This window comes from Strix uralensis, chromosome 2, assembly GCF_047716275.1.
Source record: "Strix uralensis isolate ZFMK-TIS-50842 chromosome 2, bStrUra1, whole genome shotgun sequence".
NCBI lineage: Eukaryota > Metazoa > Chordata > Aves > Strigiformes > Strigidae > Strix > Strix uralensis.
The window spans coordinates 107,143,810-107,161,788 of record NC_133973.1 but is presented as its reverse complement, the minus strand read 5'-3'; the positions used below and the strand labels follow the sequence as shown (position 1 = coordinate 107,161,788).

At 43.9% G+C, this 17,979-nt stretch overlaps 1 protein-coding gene across 1 annotated transcript; it reads right to left on the bottom strand.

Moving 5' to 3' along the window:
• Positions 1-4,998: 4,998 nt before the first annotated feature.
• Positions 4,999-17,523, bottom strand: CDADC1 (cytidine and dCMP deaminase domain containing 1). Its single transcript, XM_074859677.1, has 9 exons — positions 17,418-17,523; positions 14,613-14,707; positions 12,880-13,057; positions 11,469-12,047; positions 9,350-9,399; positions 8,102-8,271; positions 7,384-7,573; positions 6,664-6,724; positions 4,999-5,375 (listed from the first exon to the last, which is right to left on the bottom strand). The coding sequence occupies exons 1-9, from the start codon at positions 17,497-17,499 to the stop codon at positions 5,302-5,304; spliced, it is 1,479 nt and encodes a 492-aa protein (XP_074715778.1). The 5' UTR covers positions 17,500-17,523; the 3' UTR covers positions 4,999-5,301.
• Between the last annotated feature and the right edge of the window lie 456 nt (positions 17,524-17,979).

Genomic DNA, 17,979 nt, shown 5'->3' with positions numbered 1-17,979 from the left:
TTTTGAGCTGTCTCAAGTGTTCTGGCACTTACAACGAGCATCAGCACACCCGCGGGAGCAGGATTCTCTGGGTGCTTGTTGCAATATTCGTGGCAAAACACAGCCCTGCTGTGGTAGACAGACCTACAGACACCGGCTCCGGGCCGCCGCAGGGGCCGAGCAGCCGCGGGCGGAGGCGGGAGCCCGGCCCCGGGCGGTCCCTCGCCCCGGAGCGCCTCGCCGGGGCCGGTTTCCCTGCGAAGAGCCCCCCCGCACGGCTACTCCGCAGCCCTGCACCCTGAATTACTGCCGCTGGGGAGCGGGAGCCGGTTTTACCGCAGCTGGGGCTAAATAGGCCCGGTTTAGAGCTAGGGAGCCAAACAGGAGCCGTCTCGGCCTCGTTAAGCCGGGCACAGAACCAGCGCAGCAGCTCTTCCGCCCCCCATCCCCCGCACCGAAGGTTTTGCGGGGCTGACCTCCGCCTGCTCGCCCCGGGCCTTGGGCTCTGCCGGCCACCAGCAGCGCACGCCACCGAGGCACGTCAGCGCCCTGAGTTTCAAGAGACTGTTTTGGGCTGTCATGAAGGGAACGGGCCCTTTCTGGGCCCTACTTGTACCCAGCGCGTCATCAGGAGGAGGTGGGCTCCAGTGGAAGCTGCCTTGTGCTCGCAGCCCCTTTCCCATCAAAGAGGGAACTAAACTGCGAAACACCAAGCGGCACTTTCTGCCCGCTGTCTGAAAATGCTTAAGCCTAGGTGTCGCCTGTCTATACTGTCGTGGTTTAACCCCAGCCGGCAACTAAACACCGCACAGCTGCTCGCTCACTGTCCCCCTCCAGTGGAAAAGTGAAACTCGTGTGTTGAGATAAAGAGTTTAATAGGACAGAAAAGGACGGGAAACAACTGCTACTACTACCAGAATGTACAAGTGCTGCACGCTACCATTGCTCACACCCGCTGCCCAATGCCCAGCCAATCCCCGAGGACAGTACCCAGCACTACACCAGCTACTAGGAAGAAAATTAACTTTAGTCCAGCCAAAACCAGGACAATATATATGCAGCACACAAAACTGGCATATGAGCAGATAGCTATGCAGGTCTGGGCAAACAGCAGGATCCCAAGGAAGATCAGCAAGTGTTTGACAACAGTTCTCTGCAGTTACCTTTCTGTGCAGAATGGGGTTCAGCTCTGTGTACATGGCACCGTGGCCATCTTCATTAATGATGTGGTAATCCAGATTTATTAGAAATCGGCACGCACCATCTGCCACCTTTGCTTTTCTAGTCTCCAAGCAATATGTCACTTACCGGATCTAACAAATTAAAGCCAAACAGATATTTGAAGGTTCACAGGCAGAATGACTGAAACAAAAATATCTAGTTAGAGGACTGCAAGGCCTTTCAGAGTAGCTCTGCATTAACCATGGCTCTGGGAAGCCTGTCCCACTCCAGCCGGGCTGACTGTGTCCCACTGCTGCTGTGTGTCTACAGTGACATTTCCGTTCAGGAAAACTTCTGAAACGCATCTCCCGTCTGTCCCCACTTACTGCGTGTGGCTCTGTGACATGGGCCGGTCTGGGAGTGCGTTGAGTGGATTCCCTTCAGATGGAGTTAAACAGCAGATCACACTGTAGGCCCAGCCCTAACGCACTCCGCTGGCTAACGGCCTCTGCAGTCTCCGTGCCCGGGCTAGAGCTGGGTGGATGGCTCCGGCCTTCAGCATCACCTCCTTCAGGCGACATCGCTCCCCCTCATCCCCACCAGCCCCGCTCACCACTGCGATCCCCCTCTGCGGCGACTTCGAATCGAGACCCTCTGTGTGTCCCCGGGGGCCGGCCAGGGCACAGGGCGGGGGGCGCACCAGGGACCAGTTTTACTGCTGGACGGTCAAAGCTTCACCCACCTTCCGACTGAGAAAGAGGCTGTGGAGGTGACCGCTCACACAGTGCCCCCGAGGAGGGTCTCCCTCTCCCGAGGAAGAGGAAATTAACGCTCATTAGTGCTCGCGGGGCCAGCGAGGGCTGGCGGGAGCCACAGTCTCACGTTGCGACAAATTCTTCGGGCAGGGCAGAGGGAGGCGGTGCAGGTCAGCAAACAGGCGGGACTGCGGGAGCAGGGACAGCGCTGGGCCGGGAAAAGGTGTGAGCATTTCAGAGCACTCTGGAATGTTTCTAATAACCCAAAGCACTTAAAAATACACTTCAGTACTTACTGTCAGATTAATTTATTAGCAGAAAACATGTTTTGCTGTAAGGCAGACAATTAACAGGGAATTTCTGTAATTCTCAGTCAAGAGGCCAAATTATTACTGATAGTTAATACCTGCAATTAAAATGACTGCTCTGAAATGAACGGAAGAGACCCAAAACACATATGGACATTTCATACAATATATAAAATATATAACTTTTACATTTCTTAATTTTAAATACATTGTAGTTTTTACATAAGAAACAAACATTCTAGAGTTCGTTTGCAAAATAAGCACTGCAGGAGGTGTCCAGCCTTCCGTGGCTCCCCCTGGTAAGCAGATGACATGCACAGCAGCAGAGTCCGTGGGTTGAGAAACCCCGTGCACATTTGTTCCTGTTGGCTGGGATGAAGCCCCTACTTTGTAATCCCAGTAAGAATTAAAGAAGTAGGGTTATACTGATAATCAGAGCCTACAGAAATTTGTGAGCTTCTGCAGGAATCTGTAGAAATACAGCAAGACAGAAATAAAGCCAGACTTCCAAGCCTTCAGCCTTACAAGCAACTCCAAGTTTCACAGAGAGTTTTGTACAAAAATCCTCTTTTTAAAAAACGATAAAAAGTAAATGTAGAAACTTAACTTCTCATGAAGTCCAGGTTACCAGCAGCATTCACTGCAGTGTAGTTATTTAATGCATGTAGTATTTGACTTGTATCTTGATTTACTTCTCCATGTACCTATGATGTTTCAGGGACTTTTCAGTTTCAGCTGTTCCTATAAAGACACAGACTTCTTTACTGATTTGGTATCAGCTGATTGATCAGTATAAAACTTGAAGGGGCCTTAAACCTCCCCCTGGTTTTTTCTCTGCTTCTACCTCAAGGAGAAGAGCACTGCCCCTGGAGTATGGAAACAAGAAGGTTTCAGTGGGTGGAGTGGGACAGACTTTTTACTCTAATCTGGACAGCGTTCTTCTGATTTGTAGAAGTAGCCAACAGTAATTATTCTAATGCAAGATGCTTACACAAAGGGGGGGAGAAATATGCCAAAGTAAAATATTTATGATTTAAAAACAGATTATAATCTTTCTTATGAAACACCAACACTTGACTTTAACTTCATACAGAAGTTACAAACAATAAAATTATATAATCCTTGATGAGAGGAAAAATCTGTCTTTCTGAGGTTTGCACCACATCCAGAACCATAACTTAAATCTGACAGATGAGCATAGAGCTCTGGCAGCTGGATCTGCTGGTCCTAAATTCAGGACCTGGTTTCCTCCACACTAGATTACAAAACCTGTAGTGGCAGTTCAGCAATTTCCTCATGAGCTACTGTGAAAAACAACTTTTCGTGGTGTGATGCAAAAATGGATTTCACCGTCCTTCCCTTAGTTGAGAAACAGTGTCAGATTGTTCTCCTTCATTCACTACCTGGTTCTGGGAAGCAAAGCTATACGCACCCTGCTTAGGAGGACAGCAGTGGTGCAGGTCAGCCGATGGGATTTCTGCTGCTAACTCTGCAGGCACCGCACCCAGCCAGCAGCCCTGGAGTAGCCTTCAACCTAACGAGGCTCAGAGAAACAGCAGCTTCTCCAGCTCCAGTGAGAGTGAATTCTCGGGGCAGTAAGAGGACATAAGCATTCCCCAGTTCTAAAGTCCAGGTACTCGAGAACGAAGTTATACTATGAGCCACAGGGAATCACAGCTCCTCACTGCAGCTCCAAGCATCAAGAACTGTATCTTAAGTTACAGGACCAGTAGCCAAACTGGGTGAGAACAGACTCCATGTAATTAATGCCACGTTAAGGGTGCTTTGCACACTATCCAATCACAGCTTCTCTATCTATTCCAACCTTTTCCAAAGCCTAAAAGAAACAAAGAGGACCTCAGCAGCATCTTAAGGCACAATTCCCCTTCCAGGACTTTAAGGAGGGCAGCAAAGACAAGATGAATGAAAGAACTGGGAAAAGGCCATTGATACATGGCAGAAAGCCAGCAGCAGCAGAAAAAGGTTTAAGGTGTTTGCACTTGAGAGCTCAGCAGAGGAGTCAACAGAAAGTCTCAGAACATCTGCTAAAACAAACAGCCAGAGGTCGTATTCAAAGCAGCAAACAGATGGCAGTAAGGACAGCGACCTCTCACAAGATGCTGGGTACAACTCTCAGCACCTACCCAGCACCCCCTCAAAACCAGCACAACATTAGACTGCAGTTTCACCGCCTGTTTGAATGTCACCCCTGCTCCACGTGCAGCCATCCAAGAGACTGGCACCTGAAAAGATTCGGGCTATTCCATTGCTACAGATCATCCTATCCAAGAAACAACAGCACATCTGGCACTTCATTAGCTTCTGTAGTTCTAGAAGCCTGTTAGTGAAGATTCACAAAACCTAAACACTAGCCATCTTCACATAGTACGTAGGGGCCAGCGAGCTGCATACAGCTAAGTTCTTTTAGGTCTGCATCCAGAAGCTGAGAAAAAGCAAAGCTAATCTTTGTCTCCATTAATTCAGATGGGCTGCACTTGAGGAAGCACACAGAGCAGCAGTGCAAGTATCACAAAACAAAACAGCTCTGCTGCTATGGTAGTTGGAAGAGGTTATGTCTGAGAGACAAGCTTGATCTCCAAATCACTTACCTAGCAACGATTGCCATCCCAATAGCTTTGTCTCCTTTTTACAAGCAAAAGCCACTTTCAGGAACAGGAATAATTGCTAGTGATTAATTATCTACTATTTCCTTGATGATTGTGCTTGAAGAACTAGGGCTTATTTCTGCATTCCATTTGCCCAGAACTTAGAAATCCATTCCCTCAATCCATACACCAAGCAAAATAGATACCATTTTATTATTATTACCAGCAATAAACTTTCAGTATTTTTTTTAACATGTTAACAATGATTAGCCACCAAGTTACTTTCACAGAAAATACAAGCAGCATTTTTTCCCCAGGAACTTCTAAATTAAAAAGAGCTTCAGGTAATTCTGTAAAACATTTAAGACATCATAAATAAACTTATTCTAAAAATCACTTTCCAAACAATAAATAAAACTCTTCCTTATTTGAAAGTGCAAACAGGCTGCATTATAAAAAGTACAGAGCAAGACTGCAGAAGTGCTTAATAACTCAATAGTGACCAAGACACAGTTTCTTGTTTTGGTGCTGCTGGTCATCTAGTGATTTTGTTTTCTGGACCCCATCTAAAGAAAAAAAAATATGCGTGAAACATTAATACAATAGTAAGCATAGTCTAAATAGTCAACACATACAGACACACTGGAATAACACTAGGTGGGGGGTTGGGGTGGGGGACCTTGTCTTCTTTACCATACAGAGGAACATGCAATGATCATAGTAAAAGAAACATACTAAGGAAAAATAGCAACTTAAACCAGACTGTTGAAAACGCAAGCATACCATCTCAAAGAAAATATTGTTAGAAAAATGATCCCTGTTAAAGGTTGTCAAACAAAGTACCCCAGGATGAATATTTCTTCACCTGGGTCTAAAAACCATTAGCAGAAAGAGGGACAAACATTTTGCAGTAATTACTAATGACATAAACACTATTTTGAGCCCTTCCCCCCCCCCCCTTTGTCCCCGGCTAATAAGGAAATAGCTAACAAAGAGACTCCTCCACTAATCTAGCTCACTACATGTTAGGAATTAGCTTGTAGTACACAGTTATTCACGTACTACAAAACCCACTTTCAGTCTTTTTTATGCTCCCAGCACGGTGCTCAATGCTTTGAGTAACTCCCAACTCCCTGTCTCTATGCTCCATACCTTCATGCTTGAGGCACAAAAATTATTTAGCTTCTTTTTCCACATTATTTTCCCCTCTGGATGAGAAACATTTTAAGGGCTGATAGCTGACAGTAGATGCCAATGGTGGGTCCCTTTTGTAGCAGAAAAAGGCTTCAACATAAGATTCATCTAAACTCTGTTTTCAGAAGATGACAGCTCCTTTGCTACATGGGTGCAGGTCAACAAGGACTTTATGGCCTTTATATTATATATGTGTATATATACACACAAAAATAAATGTTGATTGAAAAGCATTGGCATAGATTCTACTTCATAAAAGAAATGTTCTGCAGAACATATTTAAATGACTTGGAGGAATCCCACTTCTCTTGAAAACGAACAGCACTTGTTATAGAACACAAGATAAAAAGTTTTTATAGAGCAAAATTTAAAACATGATAAAGTAGTCTGAAATGATCTACGTGCAACCCAGCATATCGTCAACTATGATAATACTATTACTAGATTTTGTACCATGTGCGCCAATGCCAAGCATTTGGTTTTGATTTACCATTAGTTCATATATTCAAAAAGCTCAGAGCAGTTTTCGTAGCATGATTTAACTAATCGAAATCAAGATTAATTAAGACTAATCAATCTCAGAGCAATTCAAGGTTTGTTTAAAATGTGATCCCCCTTATTGATTTCAGTCATAAAATGAATTAATGAAAAAATACTTACTTTCCCTGGCAGTGGTGTCATGGAATTCAAGGGCATTACTGTGCAGTGGATTTAGTTGCCACTGGTAAAAGAAGAAAAAGTTTACTTATTCCAGAAGACAGAAGAAAGAGCAAAGGGAGAAAGAAAAAGTACCCTACAATTCTTCACTGTAAGGCATGACTAGGGGTGAGGTGGGAAATGAAGGGCTCCCTCTCCAACACACACTTCTTTGAGGATAAAAAGCTATTAAGCGATGCATGGCCACTGTGACTCCCTTGAGAAGGGGAAGCGAGCCTGCACAAACTGATAGTGCTGCAGTTTGTCACAGTGAGCAACCTGAATGCAGGTGCTCTTGGCCACCTTCAAAACCCACCATGCCTCTTTCAGGTGCTGCTGGAAGGGCCTACAAAAATCACACAGTGATCTCCCACACCAGCTGCTGTGCTGTGACAGGGAGGCTGGGAGAGAACTTCAGAGTGTGAAGAGATCACCTCAAACAGCAACGAGTTAGAGAGAAATCTGCAACAAAATTACAGAAAACAGACACACTTGGCCCCGCCTTCTGGCATATGGCACAGCACTTCTCCTCAGTGTCGTGACAAAGCAATCTCTCAATTCCACTCACTTGACTAAACAGCACAAGAAAACCCTCCTCTACGCTGGCTGCAGATGGCTGCTCACTCCCCCCTCCCCTCCAAGGCTGCCCAGAGTTTTTAGAATATAGTATATTTAGACGCTTACTGTAAATTTGTTTACACCCTCAAGTTCACCAAACTTCATATAGGATATATCTGCTTTCTTTTTTCCAGCATCAACATCTCCTGCATAGATCTGCTTGATACCAGCCCCTTTGATTAAAGGGACACATTCGTCACACGGACATTTTGTCACAAATATCATGCTTCTCTCATCTGGCTTTATTTCTCGACACCTACAAGGAGTTAGAAAACAGAATTTCAGAGTTTATATCTTGATGATAGTTTTGAATGGTGACAAACTTGATACCTCACAAGAGCAAGCAAAGAAGTGTTGCATTATGTAGTCTGAGAAGCAACTTATTCCTACTCAAGTGCACACGTACACAATATCTGATTTGGTTTTATTACCTGTGAACAAAACACCCATCCCACCTCTCCACACATATTGGTGTCGGAAGCCTCAACAATCACCACAGTTCCGTATTTCAGGTTATAGCATGGTCCTAGCAGGAAGCAGAGGCAGTGGCCTGTATCTGAAGGATAGCTGCCATGCACTGGAGTGAATATCCTTTAAAAACCAAGTTCACTGAAGAAGTCTGACGAAACCTCAGGAACTGATTGTGTCCATGCACATCCAAGTTCTGCGTCACAGGCGTAAACAAGACTGTGACTGCAATCAACACTTCATCACATCATGCATTTGTCATGCAATTGTTTCTGAACTGTCTCACTCTTTTCTGTGGTAAAAATAAACCCATTACCTGAATGTCAAGGCATTCTGCTCTGCATGTATAATGTATCTGAACTTTCTGATTTCCCGATCCTTTTGTTTATCATCCATGTGTGGAAAATCAGCGTATTCAGATCCAACAGGAAAGGCATTGTAACCACAGCCTACAAAATACATTGCTCCTGTTCCATCACAGCTTCTCTGCAACAGTAAGCAAAGCATCAAAGTTGGAGACATTTAAACTGAGTACTAAGTCAAAGTGTTGTGCAATGTATACCTTTGCATTATCAGTTCATGCCATTACAGCAGTTCAAAGAGAACTCCGTTCTTGCTAACGGCTCCAGGCCTGTATGGAGCTTCTCCATTAAGCTCCATAGGAGCCGCACATAGGGCAAACTGCAACACTGCAGAGGACACACTGCACCAGGCTTTAGGGGCTTTCCTTTTAGCAAGTAACACTGATAGCAGGAGCAAAAAGTCTGAAGGATTTAGTCCTAAGCCTTTCTGCAATGTACAAAATTAAAGACAGCTGGAGTTAGTGCCTGATGTGCCAGAGACTGCGTTTCACCTATCTCAACAGACCCAGTGACCAGTGGGCTGACAAAGTAGCAACTGGCAATTGAAATCAGAACAAGAAACAAAACAGCAATAAGCAGTTGATCACTGAAATGCTGAAAACAAATGAAGAGTATGTTGCAGCTGCATGAAGACTGAGGCTTCCTGGGATTGGTAACATGCATAATCACAGACATAAAGAAATAAAAACTTTATGCTTGGATGGGAAAAAACACAGCAGCAATATTTGTAGAAAAATATCACTTTGATCCAAAAAGGAACGTGCTAAAGCCAGTACAGCATTTCAACTGCAACAAAAATCCTCAGAGACTGTCAGGCTATGATTGCACTGAGACCTCTCCAAAAAAGAGCTGCAAAGAGGTACCGTGCAGAGTAGGCACACGCTGCCTGATCAACAGCTGTGACAAAACTCTGTAGCCAGGACACCTGGAGTAACTGACAACCACCAGGGAAGCAGGCACACTGAAAAGCTGGGCAGAGACACTGTGGCAGTTACTAAACTCATTTATACTTCCCCTTCATTTTGACAGCATAACAATGAACTGATCATTAACTTAATTACTAAAGAATGAGAAGTGCAAGCTTTCTATAGCTATCTGTATGGAAAATGCATGTGTATAGACTTAAAGTAAAATAACAAGCTCAAAGCAGATACAGATGTATGAATTGTGAGTGCAAGAAAAAGTAATTTTTCAATACTTACTGATTTTTCTTCTGCCCAAATAATAGCTCCAACTCCTGTTTTATGATCCTCTAAAATACAGAACATTTTAGCCGTAAATAACAAATAAAGCACTTCTAAGTTACATTATTAATATACATTGTTAATATATATTATTGTATTAATAGACATTAACATATGACATCCTAGAGTAACAATTAACATTCATTGTTGCTTCATGGACAATTGTTGCTTCACGGAGAAAAGAAATGCAGAAGGATTAAGAGCTTCAAAGTCTATGAGTCTAGTGCAAAAGCTGGGTGTGCTTTAACTGCCAGGCCAGCCATTCTAAGACTTTGCTACGTACATTCGTTCACAAATGTTAAAAAGCAACCAATACATATATTGGATAAGAAAATGTGTGCCAAGAATGTATGTAGACAGGTTCACCGATGTGAGATGGCAAACTGATAAAAACCTTGTTGTTTACTACTTAATTACTTAATTCTGCCATTCCTTAAGTTTATGGCTCTGTGGTCTGAATTCCTATCAAAATTAGTTGTATTTTGTATGTAATTTGGAGACAAAATGTTAACAACTGGATTTTGGGGGGTGTTTCGTATCACCACCACAGGAAGGCTGGAACAGAACTTTCATTATGCGACTAGGAAGATTTTTATGGAACTTGGAAATCTTCCCCAGTAGCTATTGATGAGAGTCTTGACCAGTTAAAACAGAGCATATCAAGAAGAAAAGGTTTCGGGCTTCCAGTGATTAATATTGTAGAAGATGCTGTTTCAATTAACCATTTCCTTAGTGATTCCTTAGTATCACTACAATATACAATCACTCAGAGGGTCCTTCCTGCCAAAGATATGTTTTATGAGGGCTGATTTTACTTATGTTCTGCATATTTGCTGATGTATATTAAGCCAGCGTAGAAAGCATCCTATGATCTTGTTCCCCTGATATCCGCCTATATAATAAAGCATCTAAACATGTGTGTGCTGTTATTTATTTTAATTTCATTCCAGGACTAAACTGGAATAAGAGTTTGCTCAAAAAACAGACCTGAGTCCAGGCTGAAGAGCACAGATAAAACTGAATTTTGCTGCCCCAAGAATAAGTACTCAAGCTTGGTCACTCTACCTTGCTTGGTACAACAGTAGTTGTACAAAAAACTCACAACTGGTTCCATGAAGCTTCTGAATTACTTCTAAAAACGCAATCTTCTCTGCAACTTTGGGTAACCAAATTTGCGGAGGGTACATTAAAAAAACCACACAAACAAAAAAAAACAAAACAAAAAAGGGAAAGGTTCTAAAATATGAAGATTCATCTTTACAAATAACAAAGTCTGAGTAAGTCAAAAGGCACATTCAGCACCTGACTCGGTAGGTTGGTTTTGTGTGTGCGTATTGGGGGATTAGTTTTGTTATAAGCTTTAAATATGCACTATTTATTTGCTTACAAGGCTTTTAAAAAAGCAGCTTTCCTATCTAGATGAAAAAAATATCACTAAGGAGTACCACCAAGTTTTAAGTCTTTGTGTTCTGTTCTCTGGAAGAACTTGGAGGTTTGCTGCATTGCTACCCAGACAGAATAAAGTAGCTAACAGAAATCATCTGTACGAAAAGATAGTCAATAACTACCCTTCCACCCTGAAAGCCTGTATGTGAAAAGTCCAGCATCTTTGCAAAGAAACCCCCCATCAGATATATAATCACTTTCACTAATAAGATTGGAAATAGGAAACTTAATACTGTACTTGATGCCCTCCTGGAAGGGTATTATTTCACTGCTCTTTTCTGAAGAAACATCTTGTGAAACACCTGTAAAAAAGAGCCTCGGAGCAGCCTGAAGAATTTAAATGTCACTGTATTCTATTTTCAGACAGGTGTTGGACATGTTGTCAAGCCAGGCTTTACTAGCCCTGTATGTGAAATACCTGCCCTGATTTTCTCTTGGAAACTTTTGGTATTTTCACACACAATACTATGTACCCCCGTGGAGTCTTTACTATACTGCTGCTCCTGTTTCACAGGTGTAGGAACAGCATTCAGCAGCTTGCTCAAGGAAGTATTTGAAAGAAGTAAGACTGAAATCAGGAACTCGCTCTACTCTTGAGACCCATTCCTCCTCCACTACTGTAACGACTCACCTGTCCGGTATGCAAGTAGTCTGGCTTGTATCATACAGTGCCTTGCAATTTCTTGGGGCAAACCCTGATGGTCTGTTTCATTTGTTCGTTGTGGTTCGCTGTTGTAAAATCCAAAACATCCAAAGACAGGGACACTGGCAGCCACTGTTGCCAAGACCAAGACAAGATCTTTCATATTTTGTCTAAGGTTGCTGAAGTATGGATTTTCACAGAGGTTCTCCAGTCCTATTGTCATCAATATTTGCTTGTGCATTTCCTCATTTGAAATTAGAAATAAACTTTCATACTCTTTTATTCTCTCTTGTCTACATGCAGTATAAAAGTCAGTATTTGAGTCAGGCTGAGATTTTGCTATTTTTTGAATAAAATCAAACTTGGTGGAAGTTTCTTCAACAAATTGCACCATATAGCACACCAAGGGCTGAAGCAACACACACACACGAGCACGGCTATTTGACTTCAGTCTTTCTACTGCTTTGGCATCTAGCTTTGCGTCATCAGTAGTGATGGGATTGGATGCCTCATTCTGCAAGCTGATTTCAGGATCTGCAGGCCAGTAAGAAATCCTGTTCACCCCAGCTGGAAGAGAAGATAACATAGAAAAAGGAACCATGCGAGCACAGTAGAACACAAACCTTATTTTCACCACACTATTGCCTAACCCTATTTTTACTCCTTTAAGGCCATGGGTGCTGTTTCAGTGGCATATGGACAACAAAAACGCTAGCGTATACAAGTACCAAGAGTTTATCAGACTTGATATTCAGACTGTAGACAAAAATTGGAATTTCCTAAGTTCTGAGATCTTTGTGGCAGCCTAATTTTGCATCTGACCTACAATAGATACCTTAACACCATGCAAAAAAGTTGGCACTAACAGAAGTTGCTGTTGAGATTAAAACCCAATATTTGCAGAAGGGCTGTACCAGTAGATGACATTTCAAGAAGTGAGTAATCTGACTTGTCTTCATCTCACTTGGGAAAAGGAAACCCGAAAGTACTCCCTGGGATTTCTGCATAAAAACCACCCTTCCTCTGGTGCCACTGACAAGCAATAGGAAGGCAAGGAAAAATGTAGCAATCTAGGCCTAGTCATCAGACTTAGGGTGCTCTGGCAAAGTGCAACAGGTACGTCAGAATCTCAGCAGTGCCTCCCAACCAAGAGACAAGCACCACCAATAATAACAGTTGCACAGAGAAATAGGGGCTCAGTAGCAAACCCTGGTTTCTTGATCATCAGCTCCAGGAAATGCACAATACTGTTTGCAGCCCTGTGCAAAATATCAGTGCAGGCTACACAAGTTAAGGATTGACGTTCACAACTGGGACAGTCCAAAGACAAAACAGGCTTTCTGATACCACCAATCACAAGCATAACATTTACTCCTACTCTACTACAACCATTGCTTACCATTTACAATCATTTTTAAACAAGTTGAACATGGTTTTCTGGAAAAATAAAGATCACAGTTTTTAAGTCTTGATCCGTGTTTAATGAGTGCAATCTGGCCAGCATGCAAGTCTGTACTGGAACAGTGAAGACCGATAATCTTCATGTTTTTCACCACAACTAGACCACTCTTCTTTACCTACAGAAAAATGCATTATTATTATTATTATTATTATTATTATTATTTTACTTTTTTTTTCAACATCAAGTCCATAGAGATGTTACCGCTCTTCCTTGGGTAACAGTAATCAGCCAGGATCAAAGCATATAGCTCTTCAGTACAAACTGTGATATGAATCATTAAGCAATCTCTGTTACACTTCCCCTAAACAGGTTTTTTTTTTGGTGGTGGTTTCTACATGTGCCTGTTAATATCAATGCTGTGTCCCTGTCAAACCTCACATAGGGACTTGTCGCAAATTCCTGATTTTTCTGATCATTGCTTTGCCCATAACAAAACCCAGAAACATCATATTCTGTCAGTTATAGCTGAAACCCCCTCTGAATCATCCAGCATCTGGAAACGCTCAGGAATTTAGTTTGTCTTAAGGTTGACCATCCTGGGAGTCAATAGCTTCTCTAGCTTTATTTGTGTCTCTTCATTTACAGAAATGAATTCTGGTTCTAAAGAATCTTCCATGGAAAAAGTCTGCATACCACAGACAAGAGCTCTTACATCTGGATTCCCATGTATTGCAAAGAAACTGGATACAGGTTAGTTTGATGAAGCTGGCAAACCAGATCTCATTATGCAATCCAGCTGCTACCAGAACACTACTGCCTTAGATCTGCAAATTATTCAATTTGTTTGCGGTTACAGAAATGAGGCTGCACTAAAGCTCTACATATAACCCAAGTGCTATTCCTGACTGAATTACTAAATCTGAAACTGCATTTGAAGTCTGTATGGTGCTGCTCATCTATCCCTCTTTCAGATCCAGTCTGGGACATACCAAGCTCTGAAAATTAGGCCTAATTGTCATTCAAATTATTTTCCTATCTTTTCTTGTCCTGGTTGATACATGTGCTATGGATCTTAGCACATGGGTATGCTCTGCACAAAGAAGTGATCATTTTAAAGAGCACAATAAGAACTCAGCACAAAAGGAAACATCCTGTTCCAGGACACCCTGAAAATGCCTCTCTACTTTGAAGTGTAACTGGCAGCTATTTAGAAGACCCATTCTCAAGGACGGCTTCTTTTCATTGTCACCAAGGTAGTTATCTACATGTTCTTGATCAGCAAACGTTTCAAGTAGTTCTGTGCACCTCCACTGTATAAGAGAACTCTTCTACAATCATGAACATCAACATTTTAAAGAGTATCTCTACACCATCGACCACACTGATTTTAATGTTATAATTAGTATATACTAAGAAGTGCACAGTATACACCATGCCTCCTTTGTAATGCTCTTCAAAATACCCACCAGCATTTTTTACTGTTTGCTTCACCTGTCGGGGGCATACCTTGCCTTTCAAAGTTTTTCAGAAATAGCATGCTATTTAACCATTTTTCTCTCACCAGTGGATTTTTTTCTACTTCTAAGAAATATCTGAAAATCACTTATCAGCCTTTTTTTTTCTTCTCTCTGGACTATCTGTCATGTAAAGAGCTGTTAGGTTAAATTCACTGCAGGAGCTATTAGCATGTGTTCAGAAAGACCAATTAATGGTAAACATAGACATTTTACCTGTGATTTTTTCTGTTGCTCAGCTGAGGGAAAGAGCTCCATCCAGAGACTGAACAAAGTAAAAAGATTGACCTTAGAAAGTCTTGGCATTTGACCTGTCATTTGATGAAAAAAAAGAAATCTTTATTCAAGAATATTTGTAAAGAAACCCCACATTGTTGAACAATAGTTTCCAGGTCTCCTACACTACAGCTGCTACAGAAGCTGCTTCATCAACCACTTGTGCTATTACAGCAGCTAAATTCACGCTGTCCTCTTCAGGGCAGTAGTTGTCAACTCAGAATGCTCACATTTGGATGCAGAGATCAGATTTGTGCAACAAGAGAGAAATTCAGTGAGATGAAGAGCAGAAACCACATATCAGATCCCACAAAACTTAATGTGCTCAAACGATTCACAGATGCTTACAGAAATTTGAGACATAGCTTGTGATTCAGCTTCAGGCTCACCACAGAAGAGAGTGAAAATAATGAGGCACGCATCATGATCTTACAGTGACACCCACAGCAAGGGTGGATGAGCCACTATCCATCAGTTTCCATCAGTTCTGGAGAAGCCTGCTTCTGGATTTTTAAAGTTTGCTTAAATTTTGGTTAGACTTTTACAAAAATTTAAACCTATTGCTCAGGCTGTCACTTCTGACTAAATAACCAAAGAGGCAGCAAGGAATCCCTTCTCGGATCACCACCTTGTGCTGTGTTGTGCTTCTACTCAAAATCTGGATGTTGTCCCATGAGGGCCAGTGCTCAGCATTACTGAGTGTCCCACAAGTGAAAAAGGAGGAAGTACAGCATTGCTCACTAATCATTGTACCACTCCAGATGTAAAACTCTCTTGCCTCACACTTGGCAAGAAGTTAATTAAGTCTTTGAAAAAGCTCCAGTCCAGGTTCAGAGGTGCTTAGAGAGAGCTGTAACGAACACATATTCCTCTGCAGGTCTCACATGTCCTGTCTGACAGTAGTGTTATTTCTGTTTTTATCCCTTCTGGCAAATGTTAATGTTTTTGCAAAGGAGAAAAAGGCAGAGGCAAGAATAGAATAGAGAAAAACATTTCTTTAAGTAGTTCCAGCAGTTTGGAAGAGATATAATCAGATCCTAAGATTGCTCTGGTGGGGGAGAGGGTTAGTTTAATGACATGTCTGTGAACCCAAACCATTAGGACAGCAGATAAACATATCCAATCCATGACTGGAATACCATTTTCAGACAGTATTTTAGCAGCTTTTTTCACACAGAAGCGTTATTTTGGAAAGCAACTACAAACCTCACAGCAGCACCATCTGATCCCACACTGTCCACTGCTCCTTAGGCTGCCCAGCTGTGCTATGCCACTGTGCACAATTACTGCAAGGGGCACCTGGTTAACACGATCAGATACGTGTGCTAGAAATGTACATGGCAAGCAGCACACATGAAGATTTGTTATCACTCGTACTAAACACAAACTGTAAGTCTACAAGCCACGTCTAAACAAGTAGAATTTGTTTTCTTAATGGGCATTTGAATTCATTCTCATTACAGCCTCTGTTCACTCCTGTTGTAGACATCTCACAGAATTTAAAGTAACTACAGAAGACTGGGGAAGAAAAGGAATCAGGTTTTGCTGCTGAGAGCAAAACCGTGTATGAAAAGAGTGCTCTTTTCAGGTGCATCACATCCTCACTGCTTCCCTCCTTTACACAGCTTCCCTTCTTCACATGTATGATTTTATCCCTCCAGGTTAGAGATCTCGCTCCAGTGAGGCACGGCATGCTCCAAGGAAAGCATGCTGTGAAGGCCAGTGTCGAAAACCCTGCTGCTCCTGCACCTGCAAGCAAAACGGAGCAGTGCACAGCCCATCCGGACACGGCTCAGACGCAGGATTCTGTCATGGTTGCAACATAGGAGTCCCTAGTTTGAAGTCTGAAAGGCTTGGAAGAAGTCAGCTTACAAGTACGAAACTAACACTGTGCTCTGACACCATCAAGGAGGAGGAAATCAGTGACATCACTCTCCTGTCTGGGAAAAGGAAACCAGAAACCATTTTCAGAGTTCATCTTTTTTGCTTGCTTGGAAGCAGGATCTTCACAAAACCAGGATGAAACAAAACCCATTTACCCATCAAGAAGACCCTGTCATGGTGCTCAGAGAGCATGATCTGTATGTACACACCACTCCCCTGAGACTGCAGTGATGGGATATATGAAATCTATCAAAATCTGCTTCATCTGGGCATCCCCAGCCTTGTGAGAAAGTTGCTCTCTACTGAATTTATACATGGGTCCTGCTATAGGGGTTTGTAAGAACACCCCTCAGAAAGCGAGCATTTTTATGCATATTAAATATCCATGGTATAGAACTGGAAAAAGAAATCATTTTGATGGGTTGGGGGGAAATGCAAAATACAAGCATATGTTATCAAAAGGCCTTATGAATAAGACCGCAGGCAAGCAGGGGGCGGGGGGTGGGGTGGATATACTTTATTGCATTGTCTGTAACGGGCAGAGCACTCTGTGAAATAGCAGTTGAGGAGGGGAAGGCAGGAGCTCTGTGAACAGCCCCGGGGAGGGAAGAGCCTTGCAAGCGCCTCAGGAGAGGACAAACGGGACAGTTCCGGGCATTTCGTTAAAGACCTCGAAGCCCCCGGTGGTCGAGAAGAGACCGGCGAAAGCCCGGTCAACGCACCGACCCTCCTCCCCGCCCCGCCAGCCGTTAGCGTCCGCTCCCCACAGCGTGGGGGTGGCGGCTCCCCCACAGCCGGGGCAGGCCCCGGCCCAGCCCCCCGCAGCCAGGCCCCCCACGGCGGGCACGGGGCGGCGCTCACCGGCCATGCTGTCGGTCTGCGTGCTCGCCGCGCTCACCCGCGGCCCCCCCGCCGCCACCGCCGCCTCCTCTGCGCCGTGCATCGGTCCCGGTGTGGGTGCCGGTTCCGGTGCCACCGTCACCCGGTGTCACCCGGTGCCCCCCGCCTCCTCGCCCCGCCCCCATGGCGGCCCCGCTCCTCCCTCAGGGCGTCGCCGCGGCGGGAGCGTCCGCATGGCAACCGCCGCTGACGGGCGGGCCCCTCGACCAATAGAGAGCGGGAGTGGCAGGAGAGGGTGGGGCTTGTCGTGACGGGTGGGCGGGCGGCTGAAGCGTGGCGGCGGCTCCCGGCGAAGGGCGGGCTCTGTCCTCCTCAGCGGGATTTTAACGTTGAAATCCCCGCTCCCGCCCCCATCCTCCCCCGTTTCACTGCTTTGGGAGCCGGGAACTTCGCTGGTGGCTGGCCGTCGCGCTGACCCCTGCCCGCGGCCTCCTGCACGGCGGCCCCGGCCCCGGGCCCTCATCCCCAGCCTAGTCCTTGGTGGCTTCCCGAGGAAAAATTTAAGCCCGCGGGCAAAAAAGGG